At 43.5% G+C, this 24577-nt stretch overlaps 1 protein-coding gene across 2 annotated transcripts in view; it reads left to right on the forward strand.

The window, feature by feature from the left end:
- Positions 1-24577, forward strand: part of LRRC9 (leucine rich repeat containing 9) — a 174702-nt gene that overhangs the window by 54374 nt on the left and 95751 nt on the right. For both annotated transcript variants that reach the window (XM_082275541.1, XM_082275542.1), the window contains exons 15-18: positions 3364-3528; positions 11609-11728; positions 16912-17103; positions 20396-20521. In XM_082275541.1, the coding sequence (XP_082131667.1) occupies positions 3364-3528; positions 11609-11728; positions 16912-17103; positions 20396-20521 (603 nt within the window). The remainder of the gene's footprint in view (positions 1-3363; positions 3529-11608; positions 11729-16911; positions 17104-20395; positions 20522-24577) is intronic.

Here is a 24577-nt window from a genome sequence, read left to right on the forward strand (position 1 = left end):
TGTGATCAGTATATCACAAAAAATTAAAGCTTAAAGTCCAACTCTGACCAAATCTTTTTTCTTTTTATTTATTTATTACAGGTACCTATATAGCGTTGTCAATTTACGTAACGCTTTACCCATGTATTGTACATTCACATCAGTCCCTTCCATCAATGAGATAGTAATCTGGAGTCCCTAACTCACATTCATACATACACATACTAGAGCCAATTTTAGACAGGAGCCAATCTACCTACAAGCATGTCTTTGAAGTGTGGGAGGAAATTGGAGTACCCAGGGGGGCCCACGTGGGCATAGGTAGAACATGCAAACTCTAGGCAGGTAGTGTGGTGGTTGGGATTAAAAACAACGACCCTAGTGCTGCTAGGTCGAATTGCTAACCACTAAGCTACTGTGCTGCTCAGTTTTAGATAGTCTGGAAGGGTTAGAACTTCTCTCAACTATCGTTGTTGTCTTGTTTGGGTGATTTCTTCTTACTTCCTGTCTATTTGAGGGGTGTTGGACAGAAAAGGAACTGGGAAAACACATTATCTGCTTAAGGTATATCTAAACCACAAAACGAATTACATATCAAAGTTTACTAATCCCTAGATGGTAGTGGTTGCATATGTTTTCATTCTTTTTCAGGCTGGCTATTCTGCCAGTATTAGACCTTACTTCCTATGAGTGACAGCTCTATAAACAGTATATGGAGGAGCAATGCTGTCCCACTAGGCTGCTTTCCTAATTCGAACTTCAAACACCTCCCCTTCTTCTCATTCCTATAACATGCTTTGTCATTCAGAAGATAGCTGAGAAAACAGATAACATTGTTTGAGATTTCAGTTCAGTACACAGGTAGTTACAAGGTCCCGAGTTCTCTTACAGGATCAACAGGTATTCCTCATGTGCTTGCAAAAAATGTACTTCACCTTAACCTAAAAATTATTAAAAAAAAAAAAGTTGCCACCACATCTATGGATCTACTTTAAGTGAAGTAGGTTTAAAACCTCTATTAAAGCGGAGTTCCGTGCACAGAAGTCAATTTTCAATAAGCATACCCCCGGGACAGTCAGGGCTAGCACATTCCACAATGGCTAGCCTCTGATCTGTCCCGGTTCACACTTACCTTTTAGAAGAAATACTTACTTATAAAATTTCTTCCACAGTGTTTCCATCTCTCTTGTGGGCAGCTGAAGCCGGCGCGGTCCTCTTCTGTGTCTTCTTCCGCGTCTTCTTGTCCCAGAATGCGCCTGCACCGGCCCCTCTCGTCACTTCCGGCGCGGCGCCGCATTCCTCCACAGCTTCTGGGCATGCCCAGAAGCTGTTTAACAGAGGAATGCGGCGTCGCCCGGAAATGACGAGCGGGGCCGGTGCCGTCGCATTGATTCCTGGGAGCTATGACGTTCAGCTCCCAGGAATCATAGCGAGACAGGAAGTGACGGGGTGAGCCGCTGCTCCGAGGGAGGAAGTACTCTGAGGTGAGTATCTTCGATCTTCAATTAAAAGGTGAGTGAACAAAAAAAAAAAAAATAACTCCAATTCCTTTTCAGGTCAGGTCTACCTAGCGGAGGGGCACAAAAAAAAATAGCGTTTTTGTGCCCGGAACTCCGCTTTAAGTTTGTTTATTTGTGCTCATTAGTTATATTTCTGCTCACTCCCTGTGCAGGCGACTGGTATCAAAGAGAATGGGAAGTGAGGGAAAATGTCCTCAATGGGAACAGAGGCAACGGTTAAACTCTGACAGAGATTCTAGTCAATTGGCCTAAAGATGGGCTTCAAGCAGTGCCATCTTAAAAGCATTAAAGGGCCCCGGGCAATGCAGTGCACTCGGGCCCCACCTACACAATCACCCACGAAAATAAAAATGCAATCTATCGATAAGGCTATATTACAGCAGTGCCAGGCTAATGACAGCTTCCAAGTTCGGTGGCTGGGTCCAGTGAACACACATACGGAAGAGAGTCAGACTCTACTGTCCTGTCCTGTATGTGCTTGTTCCTATGGAGGCAGACAGGCATTCCTGCAGTTGTGGGCTCCCCCTCCACGGCCCAAGTGGCCTGACAGCAGCGCAGGGCTGACAGGCGCTTGCCACCTGCTAAGTTCGATGGTGGGATGCACACGGGAATCAGGACTAATGCTTGGCTGAGGCTGGGTCACTGGACAAGTGGGGCCCCCCGGGCAACTGCCAAGCATGCCCATTCAGTAAGATGGCCCTGGCTTTAAGTATAGAGCTGGTGATGCCTAAAATTGTACATCAAGCTCTGTGCAATGTACTTAGAAAATCAGTGAGCCATTTACACTATGAAGGTATGCGATTTCAGGAATTTTTTATATACAGTAGTTAAAACACATTTGTAGTAACTGCATAAACTGCAAAAAGACTGTGATTTACTCAGCTCTGGCTCTGAATCAGTAAGGGAGTGTGTCACACCTAAGCAGAAAGGCTAATACTACCACACAACACAAGGCATGGTTTAGTGTTTTTTTTTTTTTAACTTTGTTGAAATGTCAAAAAGTGACATTTAATTCATTTCTGTGCATAGAAACAAAAGCTGCAACACAGAGCTTGAGGAGTGATGCAGTAAAATGCAGACATATTGCATTTTTCCACACAGCAATTCTCAGCAGCTGCCGTCTGTGCTCTACTGTGAACAAGACACATAGAAAACAATTGTTTTGTGATGCAAAAAAATGCTGATCTCTGCATAAGTGTGAACAAGTCCTTAATAAGCTAAATACATCCCAAATGCAATAAACAGATGGTTCTCAAAGTCTTACAGTTGTTTTTCAAAAGCAGCCACATTCTGAGTAAAAAAACCTTGCCCCCCTACCAGCATGCTGCAGAGAAGGACCCTTTCTCTGTGCGTGGAAGCAGTAGGCTCTTTGCAGCAGTCCGACACCCCCCTAACTAGTCAGAGGTTTCCAATAAACAAGGAGTCTACGCGTTTCTGATTGCATAGTTTTTTTTTTTTTTTTTTTGGTGGAATACATACAGTACAAAAAGTATGGCATTTTATTTAATTACCTTTTTGTTTTTTGTTTTTTTATCACATTTCCACATCTGATGCCACTGATTTATAGTGAAAAGCCCTTTGAATAAAGCATGTTTAGCAAATTAACACACAGATGTTTTAGGCTTGTTAGAAGTTATAATTGGAAGTAATGCAAGTTGTATTCTCTTTTTACCAGACCTTGATTGCAATGGCAGTAAAGGAAAATCTTGTAAACAGTGTTACTTTAGGTCTTCAAAGACTTTGCTTATGATACCAAATGACTCCCTGTGCTGAATTCTCCATTTTCAAAAGAAGTATCCATCAGAAGTATTTTCCATATGTATTTCCTATGTATGTTAATTAACGTTTCTCTCTTTGTTGCCAGGTAGAGGCCCCAGCTTCTAGTCTTCATAATAGTAAGGCTGAAATTAAACTGGATGAAGACATTATTTCCATGGAGCCGACTGTCAAACCTAGGCCCAAAATAATTAGTTTAGATGAAAATACTATCCTTTCTGTGGCAAAAGCCAGTGCTTACAGTCAAATAACAGTAAGTATAGAAAATCCTAAATACTGGGACGCCATCATACAGTGCTGGGTAGTTCATTTTGTAGATTGTCCTTGAAGGGAAGCATTAAGGTCTCATACACACATATACACATAGATAATCAAAGAACTGCAAGTATACCTACAGCTGAAACCATGTTTTCACTTTTAACTTTGAATAGCGTAGGGAAGGGTTAGAACCTTTGTTGGAATCCACACTTTTGAGTTGTCAACAGAACTGGAAGGTAGGAAAAAACACCCAATGAGGACACGTGTTCCTGTCAAAGTGGGTATCTCTGTAGATATATAGTATTAAACATTAGACACTAGGCAATTGCTCCCTGCCACATGTTGCAAATAGGTTTACTTGAAGTCTCAATGAACACAAGCACTCGTGCACCTTACCTTTGGATGCTTTGTAAAAGAAAAAAGAACTGAAGAATCTGTCCTTGTTTAATGCCACAATCCTTTTCATTTGTAGTTCTGTCCATCTATCCCCCTCCCTAAGGTTAGAAAGTTGTGGTTAATGTCTGTAAATGCCCTGCTAAAGTATTTTAAAAGTTTTCTTGTTATTGCTTTTAGCAGGCTCTGGCTGTATCTTGGTTAAACTGCAAACTATCTGTATCCATTCTCATTCCATAAAGGTTCATGAAGACTGGCAGTCACATTATATTTTCCAATGTGCCAGGCCATATTTCCATTAATTTTACTTTTAGGCATGCTTTCTGTTTTGGAGACTCTTAAGAGATGGAATTTTTGAATAATGTAAAATATATATACAATATATATACATATATATATATATATATACACACACACCTTATCTCACATAAGTGAGTACACCCCTCACATTTTTGTAAATTTTTTATTATATCTTTTCATGAGACAACACTGAAGAAATAACACTTTGCTACAATGTAAAGTAGTGAGTGTACAGCTTGTATAACAGTGTAAATTTGCTTTCCCCTCAAAATAACTCAACACACAGCCATTAATGTCTAAACCCCTGGCAACAAAAGTGTTTACCCCCCTAAGTGAAAATATCCGAATTGGGCCCAAAGTGTGAATATTTTTTGTGGCCAGCATTATTTTCCAGCACTGCCTTAACCCCCTTGGGCATGGAGTTCACCAGAGCTTCACAGGTTGCCACTGGAGTCTTCTTCCACTCCTCCATGACTACATCACAGAGCTGGTGGATGTTAGAGACTTTGCGCTCCTCCCCCTTCCTTTTGAGGATGCCCCACACGTGCTTAATAGGGTTTAGGTCTGGAGACATGCTTGGCTAGTCCATCACCTTTACCCTCAGCTTCTTTAGCAAGGCAGTGGTCATCTTGGAGGTGTGTTTAGGGTCGTTATGTTGGAATACTGTCCTGCGTCCCTGTCTCCGAAGGGAGGGTGTCATGCTGTGGTTCAGTATGTCACAGTACATGTTGGCATTCATGGTTCGCTCAATAAACTGTAGCTCCCCAGTGCCGGCAGCACTCATGCAGCCCCAAACCATGACACTCCTACCACCAAGCTTAAATGTAGGCAAGACACTTACCTTGTACTCCTCATCTGGTTGCCGCCACACACGCTTGATACCATCTGAACCAAGTAAGTTTACCTTGGTCTCATCAGACCACAGGACAGGGTTCCAGTAATCCATGTCCTAAGTCTGCTTCTCTTCAGCAAACTGCGGGCTTTCTTGTGCATCATCTTTAGAAGAGGCTTCCTTCTGGTCAGCCATGCAGACCAATTTGATGCAGTGTCCGGCGTATGGTCTGAGCACTGACAGGTTAACCCCCCACCCCTTCAACCTCTGCAACAATGCTGGCAGTACTCATACGTCTATTTCCCAAAGACAACCTCTGGATATGATGCTGAGCACGTGCACTCAACTTCTTTGGTCGACCATGGCAAGACCTGTTCTGGGTGGAACCTTGTCTGTTAAACGGCTGTATGGTCTTGGCCATGGTGCTGCAGTTTAGTTTCAGAGTCTTGGCAATCTTCTTATAGCCTAGGCCATCTTTATGTAGCGCAACAATTCTTTTTTTCAGATCCTCAGAGAGTTCTTTTCCATGAGGTGCCATATTGAACTTTCAGTGACCAGTATGAGAGAGATGTGAGAGCGATAACACCAAATTTAACACACCTGCTACTCATTCACACCTGAGACCTTGTAACACTAACGAGTCACATGACATCGGGGAGGAAAAATGGCTGATTGGGCCCAATTTGGACATTTTCACTTGAGGGGTGTACTCACTTTTGTTGCCAGCAGTTTAGACAAATAATGGCTGTGTGTTGAGTTATTTTGATGGGACAGCAAATTTACACTGTTGCACACACTGTACACTCACTACTTTACATTGTAGAAAAGTGTCATTTCAATATTTGCAAACATGTGAGGGGTCTACTAACTTTTGTGAGGTTGTGTGTGTTTACATACACGCACACACACACACATTTATTTATTTTATTATTTACTAAATTGCATTAAATCTTTAGTGTACAAATAAAGAAATTAACAAAAGAAATAGAAAATATTTTATGTGTTGTATGGAGGATATTAAAGAAAATATATTTAAAAATAAAAATATAGATTTTAGTTTTTTTTTATTGCAAGCTTGACTGAGAACCCCTTAAGATGTAATTTTTGTCAAAATATTTTTTTTGTTTTATAGGAGTAGAAAAAAAAGAATTAAAATTTCTGTCAGATTTGTAATTCTGTTTGTGAATCTATTGGAGATTTTTACATGTTTTCTATACCCACGATGCCCCCCCAAAAAGGGGGTATAGTTGTCATTAGGACAGTGTTTTTGTGTCCGTATTAGACGGATTCTTGTCTAACAGTATGTGAGGATGAATTTCCCCAACACAGAGCAAAATAAACCTGACAGAGTCTCTGTCCCTTCCCTGATCTCTACAAATCTAAGTAAAAAGTTTTGGCTGGTATTTGCCTTTAATCCCTTCCCACTTGCCCTGGTGCCCCTTTGAGAGGTTCCAAACACTTGGAGAACGGAAAGGATTGGCGAATACGTGATCAATGTGATTGGCTGTCACAATGGTCACATGATTGGGAGTCGGTCCTGCTAGCTACAGATTATTAGTGGGGACTGGGAGCTGTCCTTGATGGCTCAGTCTCTACACTAGGAGCACGCAGAAAGCCTCTTTACTGCCGCACATGTGTGTAAGGAGGTGGATGTTAAATGCTTTATGTTGGTTAAAAATATTCTACTGTTTTTTAGTTGATCTGTGTGGTTAGAATCAGAGGAACCCTGTAGCACTGTTTAGTTGTGTTTGCTCTGCTGAGCTGGTAATCCCTGGAAGGTAAGGGTTAACCCTGCTGGCCATGTTTTCCCGGGCTTTAGGGGGGAAGTATCGCCCTCTGCTGAGGCAAACACAGAAAAAGGGAGGGAGCCACCTCTTGGTGGCACCACAGGTTCAGTTCCAGGCCCCCCCCCCCCCATCTAAGGAAGAACAGGCTGCTAAGGATGTGATCCACTATTTTGCACTTAACCACCCCCTGTTGGAGCCCAGCTGGGATTTCAGGGTTATGAATTCATGCTTTTGACTCGAGGACTAAAATAACTTTTATACCTTTTCATGGAAAAAAGGGATAACAGGAGAATACCTAAAGGGCACTTAAGGATTATTTACAGGAATGTGTATTGAAGACATCTTTGTTGAAGTGTTCATTTGTTGTATTAGAACAACTTCAGTAAAAGAACATTTATTGTTATTTGGAACAGGAAAAGTTGTGGAAGGGGAGTTATAGGCCTGTTTATACAAAGGATATAGTGGCACCTTCCCCCATATGTAAGAAATGTGCAAAAATGGAAAAGGGCACAGGTCAACCCACCAAGGTCAGCAGAACTGTGCCCTTCAAGGGGGGATTTAAGTGTGCCTCTAGAAACTATCTATATATGCATATATCTATAGGTATCACACACAAAAGGATATAAAAAATTGCTCCAGCAATCTCTTATATTTGATAACTTTGTACAAATCTGTCTACCTTGTTGATTTTTGTAGATGTATTGATGTGTATTTGTTCTACAGTGTATGTCTAAATAAAATTTGTATAATTTTTTATATCCTTTTGTGTGTGATACCTATAGATATATGCATATATAGATAGTTTCTAGAGGCACACTTAAATCCCCCCTTGAAGGGCACAGTTCTGCTGACCTTGGTGGGTTGACCTGTGCCCTTTTCCATTTTTGCACATTTATTGTTATTTAACTTTGCCTGAAGTTACTGGAGGACAGTCCTAAGAGGGTGCATTACAAAAACTGGACTTATTCGGGCACAAGATTCTCCTGGTGGCTCTGGTGCCCGGTTTCTGTGGTGTGGTGAGTCTGGTGGGGTCCTCTCCCTCTCTTCTGAAGATCAATGTGTGGTCTTTGACTGGCAACCGGGTGGGGCTGCCAGAGCGGTGGGGGTTGTCCTTTAGCAGTGTTTTACCCTTTTTTGTGGGGTACCCCTGGTCCCCTCCCTGGGGCTGTGGGGTTCTCTGGGTCCCATCCATCCATCCATCGATGCACTGGAGTCCTTTGTGTCCCTAGTGGAGGTGGCTTTTGGGCGATGGGCTGGTATAAAGCTCCCCCACTTTCCCCTGCCTCATCTGTCTCCTCAGATCTTGAATCTGATTTGGCCACCGCAGACGTGGGTCACCCTGCTGGGTCTGCGACCACGCGCCCTGAATCCTCTGATAGTGAAGATGATTTGGTGAAAAGGCGCTGGTGAACGCACTGATTGTATCTGTGCTTGAAACTTAAAGTTGGAGGACGCAGCTGCGGCCGAAACGGAGGGGCAGGTTCCGTTTGGCACTCGCAAGCCATCCAGAGCAGCAAAGGTGTTCCCTTTCCCCTCCTATTTTGACAGAATTGTCACTAAAGAGTGGGGACAACCAAAGTGTCCCCTTGGGGTCCCTAAGAGAGTTGCTAGGCGATACCCCTATGAGAAGTCCCTTCTTGAGAAGTGGACTGTTCCACCGGTGGTGGACCCTCCAGTTTCCAGATTAAACAAGGCAACCATGATTCTGGTTGAAGAGTCCCTGGCCTTTAAGGAGCCGGCTGACAGGAAGGCAGGGGCGGTGGCCTGCAATTTGTACACCCTTGCTGGTTCGGCACTGAGGACGATATTCACTATTGCCGTGGTGTCGCAGACTCTGAACAAATGGGCTAAGATTTTGCGCTGTAACCTGGAGGGGGAGTAGCTCCCCCCCTGCCTTTGCTGAGCTGGCGGACCAGCTGGTCCAGGGGCTACAGTTTATCTGTGATGCCTCTTTGGATGCAGCTCCCCTAGTGGCTCAGCTCTCTGTTTTGGCAGTGGTCCTTCGGCATGTCTTTTGTCTCAAATGCTGGTTGTCTTTTATCTCAAATGCTGGTCTGCGGACCAGACTTCTAAAAAGTTCTGACCTATCTTCACTTTCAAGGAGATCGCCTGTTTGGTGCTACCCTGGATGACATCATTAAAGGTCTCACCAGGGGGGAGAGTACTTTTTTTCCGCTGGCTACTAAGGGCAAGGTCCCTCGTTGTAGACGTGGGCCCTCCTCAGCTTATAAGAAGTTTTTTCATCAATCAGGGTTGACTGACAAGGGATCGAAACCCTTTGGGGCCTCCTCTGGAGGATCCAATCGAATTTGGTCTGGCTTCTACAGACCCGCGGATAAGGCCCCTTCAGCAGAAAGATGTGCCCTCATCCGTATCTGGGGTGGGGGGGGGGGGCGTCTTTGCTCTTTCCCAGATCCATGTACTTCCTGGTACAAGACAAGTGGGTCAACAAGGTCATATGCTCCAGCTACAAGATCGAGTTTCGTTCTTACCCTCCGGTAAGGTTTTTCCTTCCAAAGTGCGACTGTCCCTGGTCCGCTTACAGGCTTTTTTTGGGGCAGTGCAAGACCTTTTACTTCAAAGGGTGATTGCCCCGGTTCCGATATTCAGAACGTTTTCAGAGTTTTTTTTACTCAAACCTGCTTACAATCCCCAGGAAAGAATGCAAGGTGCATCCAATTCTGGACCTCAAGGCGCTGAACTGCTTTGTGCGGGTGCAGAAGTTCAGAATGGAGTCCATTCGCACTTTGGGAGCTTCCCTGCATCAGGGGGATTTTCCGCCTCTATCGACATCAAGGACGCATGCTTTCACATTCCAATATGTATCGGTCACCAGTGCTTCCTCCGCTTTGCCGCGGGAGAGGAGAATTATCAGTTTGTGGCGTTACCCTTTGGTCTCGCCTCCGCTCCTCGGGTCTTCACGAAAGTGTTGGCCTCGGGGGTAGCATTGTTAGCTAGTGGGAGATACGCCTCCTCAGGTTGTCTCTGATTTTCATTTGAATGAAGACATTGTGTTGCCTTCCCTGTGTCCCAGACCAAAACATCCAAAGGAAATTGCTTTGCATGCCTTGGATGTGGTCCAGGCAATTTGGGTGTACCTGGCAGCTATGGAGTCTTTTAGATAGTCAGACTCACTATTTGTGCTCATGGATGGGCCTCGTAAAGGGTTATCCGCTTCCCCTGCGACCATTTCCAAATGAATCGGATCAGTCTATTCCATCAAGGGTCAGGCTCCTCCTTTCCCTGTCAAGGCGCATTCTACTCGGGCGCTCAGTGCCTCCTGGGCCTTCTGTCATCAGGCGTCAGTGACGCAGGTTTGCAAGGCGGCCTTCTGGTTATCGGTGCACACTTTCACAAAGTTCTATAAAGTGGATGTGTTGGCATCTGCAGATGCTTCCTTTGGCCACAAGGTTTTTGTAGGCTGCTGTTTAGAGGACCTGGTCCTTTTTGAGAGTGTATTGTTGTTTTCAGATGAGCTCCAGTTGTTTTGGTTGAGCTCCTGTTTACCTGGTTGGCTATAGTTAGCCTTGAGTTTTTTTGCTGTTCCCACCCCTCATGTTTAACACTGCTTTGGGATGTCCCAATGGTTAAGAAGATGTCCGTCAATGAGAAAATGGGATTTTTGACCTACTGCAAAATCTATTACTCTGATGTTCATTAATGGCCACAGCACCCACCTCTCAATGGAGTTGTAATTCTTCTGACACTGCTTGCAACAAAACTGAGTACCTTTCGCAGATAGGGGGAGTATACCCCCTGGGACTGCCCATAGGCATAGCCAGACTTTTTTTCTGCCTAGTGTCCTACTCCTGTAGGGGGCAGTATAACCCAATGGTTAAGCAGATCAGGAGCTGTGTCCATCAATGAACATCAGAGAAATGGATTTTAAGTAAAAAATCCCATTATACTACTGTCTACTGCCAAAAAAAAAAAATCCATTTGAAATGTGTCCATAAGAAACTCTGACACTTCTATCATATTTTCTAGCATGGTGCAACCTGAATTGGAAGCCCGTTGGTTATTAAGCTACCAATGCAGGACTGCATTGCAAAAGCCAAGCACCACTAAGTGTAGTAGTGTGGTTAATTTCCAGTGGCTGTTTTTTCACATTCTAGTTGAAAACATATGCCAAATATACTCTTGCAGGGTCAGGAGGAGGACTAGAGGCAAATTGGAGTCAGCTGCCAGAATCTGCTGAATTCTGAGAAAAGGGGAGGCGGAGATTAGGGGGGGGTGTGGCTACACAGAGATGTGCAGAACCTGAAAGAGGAGCTCCGCCCTCCTCTCTGCTGCCAACTGCTAAGACGGGGGACGAGGGCAGAGACAAGCCTCTCTGCAGCTGGTTGGAGAAGCGCAGGATCTGGCAGAGGAGTTCTGTCCTCTCTTCTGCTGACTGCAGAGACAAGGTGGGGATGGAGACAAGGAGGGTACCACAGCTGTAGGAAAGGTGCGAGGACCACATGAAATGGCCTGGAGGGCCAGATTCTGCCCACAGGCCTTGTGTTTGACATATGTGATTTAAAGTGACCTATAAGTGCTGAAATGGGAAGGGCCACAATAACACCAACATTTAATTCCTAAAGATATATTTTTGGATTTTGATATGTATGCTGATTTTCTCATGACTTTTCTCATTACTATGTTTTAGCCTAATTGTTCTTGTTTTTTTCTTTTTTCTTTTTTTTTTTTTTTTTTAGCAAAGAAACTCTCATGTTTAATTATTGTATGATAAAGTCATATTTAAAGTATTTTTCCTTAAACAGGTCTTGAACTTACATGGTAACAGATTAAGTAAACTGAAAGAGATTTCAAAACTACGTGGGCTTCAAAAACTCATCATAAGTTTTAATGAATTTTCAAATCTAGAAGATGTTTCATGCTTGGTAAGTTAGATTTGCCTTTGGAATGTGTTTTTTCTTGTCTTAAGTGCTGCTTGATATTAAGTTGCCTTTAGATTTTAATTTTAGGTACAAATGTGGTGGGTGACAATACTAATTGGTAATTGACATTTACGTCTTTCCGGTTCTGTACTTTTTTGACATTTTACCATAAAAGATAAGTTAATTTTTAATTGCCCAATACAGATTCTGTCCCCACAAGCGGCAACTTTTTAAATACTGTTAAAAAAACAAACGTAGTTTACACGCTTTGGCCTGCTCAGGGCTACCATGAGTGTTTAACCATTTCAATACTGGGCACTTTCACCCCCTTCCTGCCCAGGTAAATTTTCAGCTTTTTGGCACTGCTGCGCTTTGAATAACAATTGCGTGGTCTTGCACGGTCTTGCGTGGTCTAGGACAGACTATCTTGCTGAAGCCCAAAGACTCTTATCTTATGATAATACTTATGAAAGCTTAAGTGAGGACCCATTACCAGGGTATAAACTGGAACTACAACAATTGGTGAATCAGGCGTGTGGTACTGGAATTATTAGTAAGGCAGAAAAATCTTTTTTCCTTAACAATTATTTTAAGACGCAGTATTTTTACCACATCCCTAAGGTCCACAAGGACCCCAGGTGTCCACCTGGGAGACCTATTGTGGCTGGTAAGGAAGGCATCACCAGTAAAATATCCCAATATGTGGATATATTTTTACAACCACTGGTGAAGTCGCTGCCAGCCTACATGAGGGATTCCTCCCAGGTTTTGGACACCCTGGTTAAATATAAATGGGAAACCAACTATTTGTGGTTATCTTTGGACGTATGTTCTCTTTATACGTCTATCCCACATGAGGGTGGGTTAAGAGCAGTAGAACACTTTCTTTCTGAGGCGGAATATATGCATACGCTTCAGTCTGAATTTATATGCTCATGTACTAAATTTGCGCTAGAAAGAAATTACTTCCAGTTTGATGGCTCATTTTATAGACAAGTGGCGGGCACAGCTATGGGTGCACATTTTGTGCCCAGCTATGCCAATTTGTTTATGGGTTTCTGGGAGAAATATCACATTTGGACGCAGAACCCATTTGCCAAGCATCTTGTTTACTATGGGCGGTACATCGACGATGTGATTATCATATGGGATGGTGACCTCAATTCAGTTTCTGAATTTGTGGCCTACTGCAATTCCAATCCCTATGGTATTAGTTTCACGCATGTAGTCGATGCGCAAACCTTGGTGTTTTTGGACCTAGAGCTATCCTGGGATGTTGATGGAAACATCACCTCTAGGACGCATTTCAAGAAGACTGCAGGCAACTCATATTTACATCATAAAAGTTGCCACTTACCCAAGTGGAAGGAAAATATACCCCACAGTCAATTTTGTAGGTTGCGCAGGAATTGTACAGAAGTCTCAGAGTACCTGGTGCAGGCTGATATATTAAAGAGAAGGTTCCTAGAAAAAGGTTACCGTGAGGAGCACATTGATGAGGCCATTGATAGGTATGCTATGGGTGGTGAGTGTAGAGGGACTGAGAGTAAGGGTGAGGAACTTTCTGATGCCCTGTTCATTACCAAGTTTACCAATCAACATTGGGCTTTCAAAAGGGCCATTTGAAAACATTGGCCCATTCTTATGCAAGATTTAGCCCTATGTAGAGTACTTCCTACAAAACCTAAGGTAATTTTTAAGCGGGCTAGAAGTGTCCGGAATATTGTGGCACCTAGTAAAATTAAAAACATAAAACAACAGTCAGTATATAATATCCCTCAGTTTCTAAATATGGTGGGCTCCTATAGATGTAGACTCTGGAGGTGCATGGCCTGTAATTTCATGCACCATGGGAAAAAGTACTTTATTGGTAAAGATGGGCAGACATTTAATATTCAACAATTTATTTGCTGCAGCATGCAATTTGTTGTATATGGTCTGCGGAGCCTATGTCGATTATTCTACGTGGGCAGAACAGTTAGGGCTATGAGAACCAGGTTTGGTGAACATCGAACAAAATAAAGATAAGCATAGTGTTCCCCGCAATTTTTGCCAAGTACATGGGGGCAGTACTGAGGGGTTGGAGCTATTTGGCATTGAAGCCATCCCTATGACACTATCAGAAGGCGAAAGGTTTTCGCGTCTATGTAGGCGCGAAACGTATTGGATATTTACACTCAATTCCATGTCTCCTGATGGCTTGAACGAGGAATTGGAGGTTGGCACTCTGATTTGATGTCTCTTATATATTTGTATATTTTTACATATTTTTATATAAAATTAACTTTTAATAGTTTTTCTATATATATTTATATCCTCTTCATCCTTTATGGTTTATAGTACATGAGTGAATATATGTGTGCATGTGTGATTTCTCTACGCACCAAGTACACTTATGTGGGAGCGTGTTGAGAAACATATGCGCACATGTATGGTACATCTGGGTCGGTGGGTGTGTGTTTTGGTGTTTTTGTTTTGTTCTGTTTATTTTCCGCAGTGTTATGATATTTTTATTGCATAATGTTTTTATTCATATTTTTACAAATTTTTATCCACTTGTACAATTTATGGATGTATATCAATGTGTTGACATGATTGCCCCTGACTATGGGCTTCTTTTGGCTATGTCCCTTTAAGTTATGTTGAGGGGAGGAGCCTCTATATATTGTGTTATATATATATATATATATGAGGGCAATCCTTTTTTGGGGGGTTGAGACCTGAAGAAGGAGGCCACGCCTCCGAAACGCGCTGTCCGTAGCAACCCCACTTATGTCATATCTTGGGTCCCGATTGGAGGTCTCTCCTCTGTGTAGCCGCATTGCTAGTTTCACTGAGCGGCCACAGAATCCGACTCTTGCAGAGTGTGCGGCAGCGGCTGGACCGTGCGCAGGCGCACCATACTGAGTTCTTCTGAGTCATCCTGAGGCGGTAGGCACAGCCGGATGTAACGATCCGATTAGTGCAGGATGTGCAGCTGAGCCGTTGAGCCGAGGAGGAGAGTGCTCTGTACACACTAGATCGGGGGATATCTTTCCATGAATGACATCATATCTGTTTGTGAGTACCTGTTTTTATGGTTTTGACGACTTTCAATAAATGGTGTTACACTAGGGCGGTGTACGCTCTTCTCGTTTGTTTCCTGCGTGGTTTTGCAACACTGTACATATATGACATTTTTATGATTTTCTTAAGACAGAGCTTTCTTGGTGGTATTTAATCATCACTGGGCTTTTCATTTTTTTTGCTAATCAAATGAAAAAAGACAGAAAATTATGAAAAAAATAAAATGTTTTTCTTAGTTTCTGTTATAACATTTTGCTGGACCTCAGGACCAAGGGTATCCAAAATACACTGCAAGACAACAACAAAAGAAGGGTGCACCGACCTTGTGCATTATTACTAAAAAGGTTTATTACAATCCAAAGACAACATACATTATACTCACAAACGAGTGATATTGCACACAAAACACAATGGAACCGGTCGTCTCCAAAATAACCAGGGAACCCCTGTACTGGATGATGTGCTGGTGTCCTCAACTGTCTAGCTTGGTTGATGCGTTTCGAGGGAGGACCCTCTTCCTCAGGGCCAAAACGTGCTACTGGCAAAAAACTGATTCCTGAACCCAAACAAGTGAGGTTGATCAAGGCATCCTCCCTGCTGGGACATTGTATTCTGACAGTGGGGACTCGCAACTGTCAAAATACACTGTTCAGGGGCTACAGCCGCTGATTGAGAGCAGTTTTCCAACATTCCTGCTCGACAGAAGTTAATCAAACAATAGACTTCTGTTAAACTGGGAGGGCCACAGGTGGATCAAAATTGATCTGGCCCCTGCTGCACCAGCTGATTTTCAATCTTTCAATTGCCAACTTTAGTCATTGAGTAACTGAACTTGTCAGCGTCTAGTAATAAACTGAAACACCAGTTTTAGATAGCATTACTCTTGAGCCACTTCAAGGAAGCCCTGGAAGATTTTACCCCCTTAACGACCAGGCCATTTTTTTGCAATACAGCACTGCGTTACTTTAACTGACAATTGTGCGGTCGTAATAAACTTGATTTCCTTTTTTCCTTGGTGGTATTCGATCACCTCTGCGGTTTTTATTTTTTGCGCTATAAACTAAAGAGCGACGATTATGAAAAAACCGCACACAATATTTTTTACTTTCTGCTATAAAACAATAAAAAAATGTAAAAAATCGAATTCCTTCATCAATTTTGGCCAAAATGTATTCTGCTTCCCAATAAGCGTATATTGATTGGTTTGCGCAAAAGTTATAGCGTCTACAAACAATGAGATATTTTTATAGAATTTAATTTTTTCACTAGTAATGCTGGCGATCATCGATTTTTAACGGGATTGCGGCAGACAAGTCGAACACCTAACTGACACTTTTGATACTTTTTTGGGGAGCAGTGACACCAATACAGTGCTCAGTGCTAAAAAATATGCACCGGTACTGTACTAATGATATTGGCAGGGAAGGGTTTAACATCAATGGCGATCAAATGTGTCCCTAAGGGGTGCTTGCTAACTCTGGGGGGGTTGCTCAGAATGGATGAAGACAGAGATCGGTGTTCCTGCTTAGCAGGAACACAAGATCGCCATCTTCTTCCCTGTCAGAACTGCGATCTGCCTTGTTTACATAGGCAGATTGTTGTTTTGCCTTTCTGGGGAACGATCTTGGGTGGCTGGCGGACATCGAGTCTGCTGACCCCGCTGATTGGTATCCCCTGTGTCCAATCAACGTGGGATCACCACCCAGTGGCTACTGCACGAAATGCCTTACAGGTATGTGATTTCGCACAATAGAGCTGACCTGCCGCAGTAGATATAGACTTTGTGAATGCAAATACTAGACCATTAATAAATGTGTCAAAATATACTTGTTATGATTAAAATTATTTAATTAATTTAAAATCAACAATAGAATTGCCAAAGCAAAAAAAGGGTATTGTGGTATAAATGTATTTGTTAATTTTATTAATGTTGTGTTTATTGAGTAAAGCTATGCAGTACTGCAGTGTTGGCCTTTATTTAATAGACACCTAGCAATATGCAGTTTGGCTGTCATTCTACTGGGCAGTACTCATTACTGCATTATGTTACAAAATCTTATTTTGAATCAAACTACCAGAAAGTTTTCATTCTTTTCATCTCATCTCTAATTTCACTGCAGCCGAACCTGGAATACCTTGATGCCAGCCATAACAATGTGACCGCTCTGGAAGGTGTTAAAGGACTGGCAAAACTGAAGCATTTAGATGTGAGCTGGAACCAATTAACAAGAATCAGGGAAGATATGAACATTTTACGAACACAAGCTCCACATCTTCTGTCACTGAATATAGCCTACAATCCCTGGCAAAAGGTTAGTCTGGCTAAAAAAGTGGTTCTAAACCTTTTTCCTGTCCAACTATTTCAAAGCACCAGTCAGTTCTTTCAACTCTATCCCAATGAAAGAAGTCCCAATGGATCACATTTTGTTTTGCCTCACCCCATGGTAATTCTACCCAATGTGCCCAAGAAGCACATACTTGCTGGCACCTGCTGCCCCTTGCTGAATATAGCCCACCCACAACAAAATGAGTCTCAGGTTAGGAACAAAGTATGCTCAAAACATCACTGAAATAAATATATCAAACAGCTACTGGCTACAGTACAAATAATCAATGTCTGTATGTATTGTGTGATGTTAATCATATAGCATACTATTTAAACCAGTGGTAGTGAAGTTTGTAAGTACAGAGGGTCTCAGTTTGGCCCCCCAAATGTCCAAAGAGTTGCACAATGACATTTGTACTTAAACGTAGATAGTATCTTGGTGCATGAAAAAATTTGATCTGTACATTATTTCAAGTCCGCACACCACAATGCATAGATGATTCATATCTGTGCATTGCTATACACAAAAAGACGCAGGCATGTTGTAGTGCATTGTGTGTGCATATTGTAGTGTCATTCAAAATGAATTGCACTAGTGCTGTGTGTTGCAGCAATGCGTAGCAAAATGCATATTTCAACACATGTTACTGCAACGTATTAGTCTGAGAAGACCCTAACACAGAAAATACAGTAGTTTTGGCCAACTTTACAGATATGTATTGTGGACAGGTAATCATGGTGTGTTTTGCACCCCGATGCACCTGCATTGCAGCACACCACAATGCACAGATGGGGACAAACTTAGTTTCTCCTTCAGCTGCCTTCCAGATAGTTACTTAGTATGATGGTCACTTCCGTAGGCGTGATCTGCAATGGCAGTCTGAAGACTCCTCATCAGTGGGCAGAGAGAGGAAATGACAGGCAGAGCAAAAGAATCTACACAAAAAGAGAAAAGCTACAACCAATTGTTTGTGACGATGCTATCAGAATGGCCAGGCAAATTTCGGGAAGAGCTGCACTTGCAAAGAGAGCTGCCTCCTTGACTAGCTCAGCAATGGACTAAGAAGTCCCACAAAGAAAGGGGTTACCTCACAAGACCAGGTGTTTTGACAGTTAACACTTTATTATAAAAAAACATTTAATAAAAAGATTATTATCCGATGCAAAAGTTATCATTGCACAGATGTACCACCTCCACCTTTCACCAATTAAAAATGACAACGTTGTCATAAAAAAAACAGATAGCAGCTGCTCACACACGCTCACCCATACACTCCAAAGGCTACTATAAAAACAGAGGGATCTATTTACTAAAACTGGAGAGTGCAAAACCTGGTGCAGCTCCGCATAGAAACCAATCCACTTCCAGGGTTTTTTTGTCAAAGCCTAACTGAACAAGCTGAAGTTTGAAGCGGATTGGCTACCATGCACAGTTGCACAATATTTTGCATTCTCCAGTTTTAGTAAATCAACCCCATAGTATAGCTAGAGGACTGTTTTACCAAAACGCACACGTGGAAAGAAAAGGGGTTCTCGTGTGGACCCAGGTCAACCTGGCCGTGTAGGACTTGGAACAAGTAGTTACACTTTTACAATCACCGGTAGCACTCTCCTAGGGGTACTGCTCAATAAGAACTGGCTGTTGGCTCCTTGACTAGCTGCACACAAGTAGTGAGCAGCATCTGTCAATGAGTAGTTTGTATGGGTGGCACTGTGAATAGTAGAAGGGGATGAGCAGCAGAATCCCCTGAATTGAAAAACTACAGCTGCTGCAGTTTGTCTTTCTTGCTTTCCCTGTTGCCAACACATCCAACTCTGCCAGTGTTTCAGGCAGCTGGTACAGCCACAGACGCCAAGGGTCCGCAGGCCATATGTTGCCTGCAGACTGTGTGTTGGGCTCTAGGGGTTTGAAACCTTTAGTTAATGAGGCAAAATGCACTACTACTTACCAACCAATCAAAAATCACTTTTAATTTGTGTACTTGCTTTAAATTGAAAGCAGATATTCTGCTGTTTGATATGAGTTCCATCAGTGACCTGGTTGCCTATGTTTTTGTTGCTACTGCGGGGCCCTGTTATGGAACTGACTGCTATGGGAATGTCTCTTTTATAACTGTCCTATTAACAAGCTTTGCGCTATTGCCAACCCCCTTCTCTTTCTTTAAAAAATTGAATACTCTTATCAGTTTCTAATCAATCAATCAGTCTAATTAGGCGATTAAAGGTAACCAGAAATCCAGTAACCATTGCTGATCTTCCTCTGGCAATGGAATGAAATGAATGAAAACAGCTGAATGCTTCAGTTTGTTGCAGCAGCCTCTGAGTGGGAGTGTGAAGGACACAGGACTCCCTATCAGGCTGAACTGGGGAACACACTAAGGAGTTTTCTCATGCTCACAGTAGAAACTCCTTCAAATTTATTTCAAATAGTTTATTTTTTATGTTAGAAACTATTAGAACATTTTTGTATTTTAAAAACTGCTCAGGAACTTCACTTTATAATACTGATATAGTTGAGGAACAGTAAATTACCTTAACCCCTTTTACAGCTTAACAGCAACAATTTATCCCATGTCTTATTTCAGTGATTACTCTTCGTACAGTGTTAGCTGAACAATACTCCATTACATTGGATGCTGCAATGATTTTAGCCCATAAAAACCAAATCACACATGATTATAATTGACGATATTTTATGTTCTAGTCGGAATTGAAAAGCCAACAGTTGATGGGTTTGCTAATATCCAACGCTGTTTTTGTGTCTTTTGTTGAGTCTGTGTCACAATAAAGAGTTTATCAGTCTGTGAACAAAACCTCAATTACTTACCTTCATCTTTTCCCATACCGGTTGCAGAAATCTAGTATATTTTGGAGACTGATGGTTTTCTCACCACTAGATTTTCAGCCCTTTTAGTGTCTTTATTACAAGCTTTCTAACATCCTTATTGTGCAAAACCCAAGATTAGACATCAAAAAAAAGAAAATTCTGCTTTTTTTTTTTTTTTTTACTTTAATAAGGATGTCATCATTTAGCTGAGGCTAACAATTGCAGCATTACCTTTCAGCAGTTTTCAATGAGCCATCTTGAATACATGACCTAGTTTCCTGACGCCCCTGAGAGCCAGTACAATGCACGTTGTTACTCCTGTGCTTATGTGTAATAAACATTCTCATTACTCTTACTGAACTTCCAGGCCATCCATCATACAGGAAAATGAAAAAAATAAAAAATGCCTTATTGACAGAACCTGATAGCTGACATGACTGTTCTTTCCTAGCCAGCTTCAGTACGTATGGTAGCGATTGGAAGATTAAAGTCGCTGATTCATTTGGATGGGGTCCTGATTACGGAAGAGGAAGTTTCACAGTCTTCAAAGTTTTTTCCTGAAGGCCGGATTACACAGGTTACATTTCAGTCCTTTTTAATAAAGTAAACTTTGATGTCGGTATACGTTGTCCAAACACACTGGGGTTGATTTAAAACCGGGGAGTGCAAAATCTGGTGCATGGTAGCCAATCAGCTTCTAACCCGAGCTTTTTAAGTTCAGCTTTGACAAAAAAAAAAAACCTGGAAGCTGATTGGGTTCTGTGCAGAGCTGCACCAAATATTGCACTCTCCAGTTTTAGTAAATCAACCCCATTGTAAAAAATGGACTGCATATTGCCATGCAACTTTGATGTCCAAAGTTGCATGACAAGTCGCACAAGTGTGAATGGAGCCTAAATAATGCAATACACCATGCATTTTAACCAATCGTGTGTATTTCTGAAGCTGGACACAAGCATGGGAGAGAAACTGAACTTTTGAGCACAATCTACATGGCAGAAAATCTTACTTGGTAAGTACTTCAGAGGATAGTAGGACCATGCTGCATCACCAACTGCAATCCAAAATGTTCTTTTAAAGTCGGAGACTGGTTTAAATAAAATGATGCAAAACAAGCAAAAGGTCAAAGGATTTAAAGTAGATGTAAACCTAATATGATCCCCCCCTCCCATTTTCTCCACCTCGTCCAATCAGGGACATCTGTAATCCTACCATGAAGGTCCTTGTTCATGTACTTGCTCTTATAGGGTGACAAGGCTATGTCCCTGTCTTCCAATTGTTCTCTTGTGTTGTCACCTTGTCACACAGGCTTCTGATGGAGGCTACAAGGGGCTGTGTCAACATGTCAAACATGCACAGTTTACTGTTGTCACCTTCAGTAAACCCTCCTTGAGAAATGCCATGCAACCTCTCTGAAGTACATGTTGATAGGAAGTGGCTGCAGGAGATCAGCGAAACAGAAGTTCGGCAAAGGGTATAAAATAGGTAAAAATAAGTTTCCTGACAGACTCCATGGCAGCATACGTATTGGGTTTGGCCCCGCCTCCAAACCTACCCATAGGACCTCACTCCCATAAATCTTTGCTCCTGTTCAGCACACGTGTTCTTTTTTTGTCCTCCAAAGGGATTACCTGATATCCTACCTGAAGATGGATTCCGGGTGATGGATGGCTCTACCAGTCGGTATGGAGCTCTCCAATAAGCCCCAGCTGCTGCGGGGTATGGAGTAGGGGCGAAGATGTATGCAGCCTTGGCCAAAAAGCCCAGCTGCTGCGGGTGGCCGGTACCCTAGAGTGAGATAAGTCCGGTGGTGCATCCATCCCTGGTGGTCTGCGGTTTGTGAGTACAAAGTCCTCCATGGCAGCTATTTTTTATATATATTATGCTTATAGTAATGCCTTGTCTGTATTACCTGGTTTTTCCTGCTTTCCCTGGTGGCTAGTGGTCCGGGGCCGGTCAGCGAGTCACTTCCTGACCGGCCGCCGGTGCGGGACGCTACTGCGCATGTGCGGTGCCTCGGGAACGAGGCTTGGTTCTCGCGCATGCGCCGTGTGAGTACGGCGCATGCGCAGTAAGCTAGCGTCGGTGGCGATCGCTGATGACGTCACCAGGCGCCATATTTAAACCCCAGAGCTGTCAGCAGTGTTGTGTTTATACACACTGCTGATACTGGGTGTTCCCTTTACCAGAATTGATCGATTTTTGGACGTTTGTTGTGCGCTGCCGCTCTGCCTGCTAACCTTTGGTTTGGTGAGTACTGGCCCCAGTTTGGGAGCGCCCCCCCTCTTTTTGCTGGTTTTTCTGACATTGCTGTCCGGCTCATTCTTGTAGGTCAGCATCAGAATGGAAGCTACTTTGCCCTCCGGTGGTCAGCCCGCCCCTAACAGGTATCGGGGGCTTCTTGCTGGGGATGCGGGTTATAGGGGGTGGGGGGTAGGAACTCAAGTGTTCCTAGCTTCCTGTCTGTTTTTTCTTTGTTTTCTTTTGTTTACAGCCCTCCTCGTTCAGAGACTAGACACTCTTCTCAAAGAAGTGAAAGGCGTTCAAGCTCTCGCCACCGGCACTCTACAGGGAAGTCCCGTTCGGGCTCCCATCATCGTAAAGCGTCCACTTCAGCCAGCCACGCACGGAGACCTGACAAAGCAGGTTGCAGGGGCTGTGGCGCTAGTGTCCCGGAGAAGAAGCTTTTCTGTGACAGATGTTTCTCCCAGGCTGCGGGAGAAAGGGATACTTTCGATCAACGCATTGAGGCTTTGGTCAAGAGAGTAGTAAAAGACTCTTTGGCAGAGATGGGTGTCAGTCGTTCTCAAGACACTGCAACGGCCTCCCCAAGCCCTTCCCCTGTAACTCTTCAAGTACAGGAAGGTTTCGAGTCGACCCATACAAGCCATCAGTCGGTGCTCTTGTCAGGTAGCGACTCTGAAGATGAGGATCCCTGTCTGGGTTTCGAATATGCTTTGGTGCCTTCCCTGGTTAAAGCGGTCAGAGAGACCTTAAATTGGGAGGAGTCTTCTGTTCCCCCTCCCAAGCAAAAGAAGTACTTTAAACAGCTCAACAAGGAGCGTGTTAATTTTCCCTTCCTGGGAGAGTTGGGAGAAATTATTTCGGAGGAGTGGAGAAAGGTGGAACGAAAGAATTCCTTAGTATCCAAGATGGCGAAACTTTACCCCTTCAAAGAGGATGATGTGAAACAACTTGAGTCTCCTCCTCTAGTTGACGCAGCAGTCATGAGACTGGTCAAGCATGTGACCCTTCCCTTAGAGGATACGGTCTCATTTAAAGACCCGTTAGACCGGAGAATGGACTCCGATTTGAAAAGGATCTACCTCACGGCAGGTATGGCCTGCAAACCGGTCCTAGCTTTAGCTGCTCTATCCAAGGCCATGGAATCTTGGGCTGATGTGGTAGACGAATCGGTCAGATCGGTGTCAGAAGAAGTGGCCAGTAGTGCTCCAATCCAGGAGCTTAGGCTGGGCTCGTCGTTCCTTGGGGAGGCTTCCATAGACCTGATCCGTCTATTGGCAAGAGTTATGCTGTCCTCGGTCACAGCGAAGAGAGCCCTTTGGCTCCGCCCTTGGGTTGCGGATCCGGCATCCAAGCAAGTTTGGTGCCGTATTCCCTTTGAGGGGTCCTCCCTTTTTGGGAATAAACTTGACGAGGCCATAACCTGGGCTACGGGCGGTAAGTCTGGGTTTCTTCCCCAGGATCGGCGCCAGTTCAACATCAAGAAAGGACAGCCTACTAGGAAATTCGTTCCTGACCGGGCCAGGGAAGCTCGTTCTTATAGACCTGGTCGTGAGTTCAACCGAAACTGGAGATCCAGACAGTCTTCCAGGAAGACGACAAAGAATGTCTCCTCAGGGGACCGCGAGCCCGCTAAGTCCTTTTGAAGGTGGGCCCGCTCAGACATGTCAGGTGGGCGCACGTCTACGCTCCTTCCGTCATGTCTGGGCGGCTTCGATCCAGGACCCCTGGGCCGTCAGAACGGTGTCCTCAGGCCACAAGTGGGTCTTCAAGGAGAGACCAGGCTCAAGGTTCCTGCCTACTGCCATACCGGTCCTAGAAGAAAGGCGTCAGATTTTATTTTCCTACGTCGAAGCTCTCATGGCTCAAGGGGCTGTCATCTCCGTTCCAGAGTCCGAGCGAGGCCAAGGAATATATTCTCCGCTCTTTCTGGTCCAAAAGAAGAACGGATCATGGAGACCAGTAATAGATTTGACCTTTTTGAACAAATTCATAAAAAAAGAAAGGTTCAAAATGGAGACCCTGTTGTCTATACAGCAATCAGTCCAGCCGGCCGATTGGATGGTGTCCATCGACTTGAAGGACGCCTACTTTCATGTCCCTGTGGCCGAAGATTTTCAAAGGTTTCTCCGGTTCGAAGTGGGAGGATTACATCTTCAATTTATCTGTCTCCCATTCGGGCTCTCAACATCTCCACGGACCTTTTCAAAAATCTTATTGGCCGTGGTAGCCCTACTGAGATTGAGAGGTATCCGACTTCACCACTATTTGGACGATCTCCTCCTGTTGTCCCAAGACAGAGATCAACTATTAGTTCATCTGGAGCAGGTCGTGTCCACTCTCCAGATGTTTGGTTGGTTACTCAACGAGGAGAAGAGCCACCTGATTC

Source organism: Pelophylax lessonae, assembly GCF_965119305.1.
Source record: "Pelophylax lessonae genome assembly, chromosome: 13".
NCBI classification, from domain to species: Eukaryota; Metazoa; Chordata; class Amphibia; order Anura; family Ranidae; genus Pelophylax; species Pelophylax lessonae.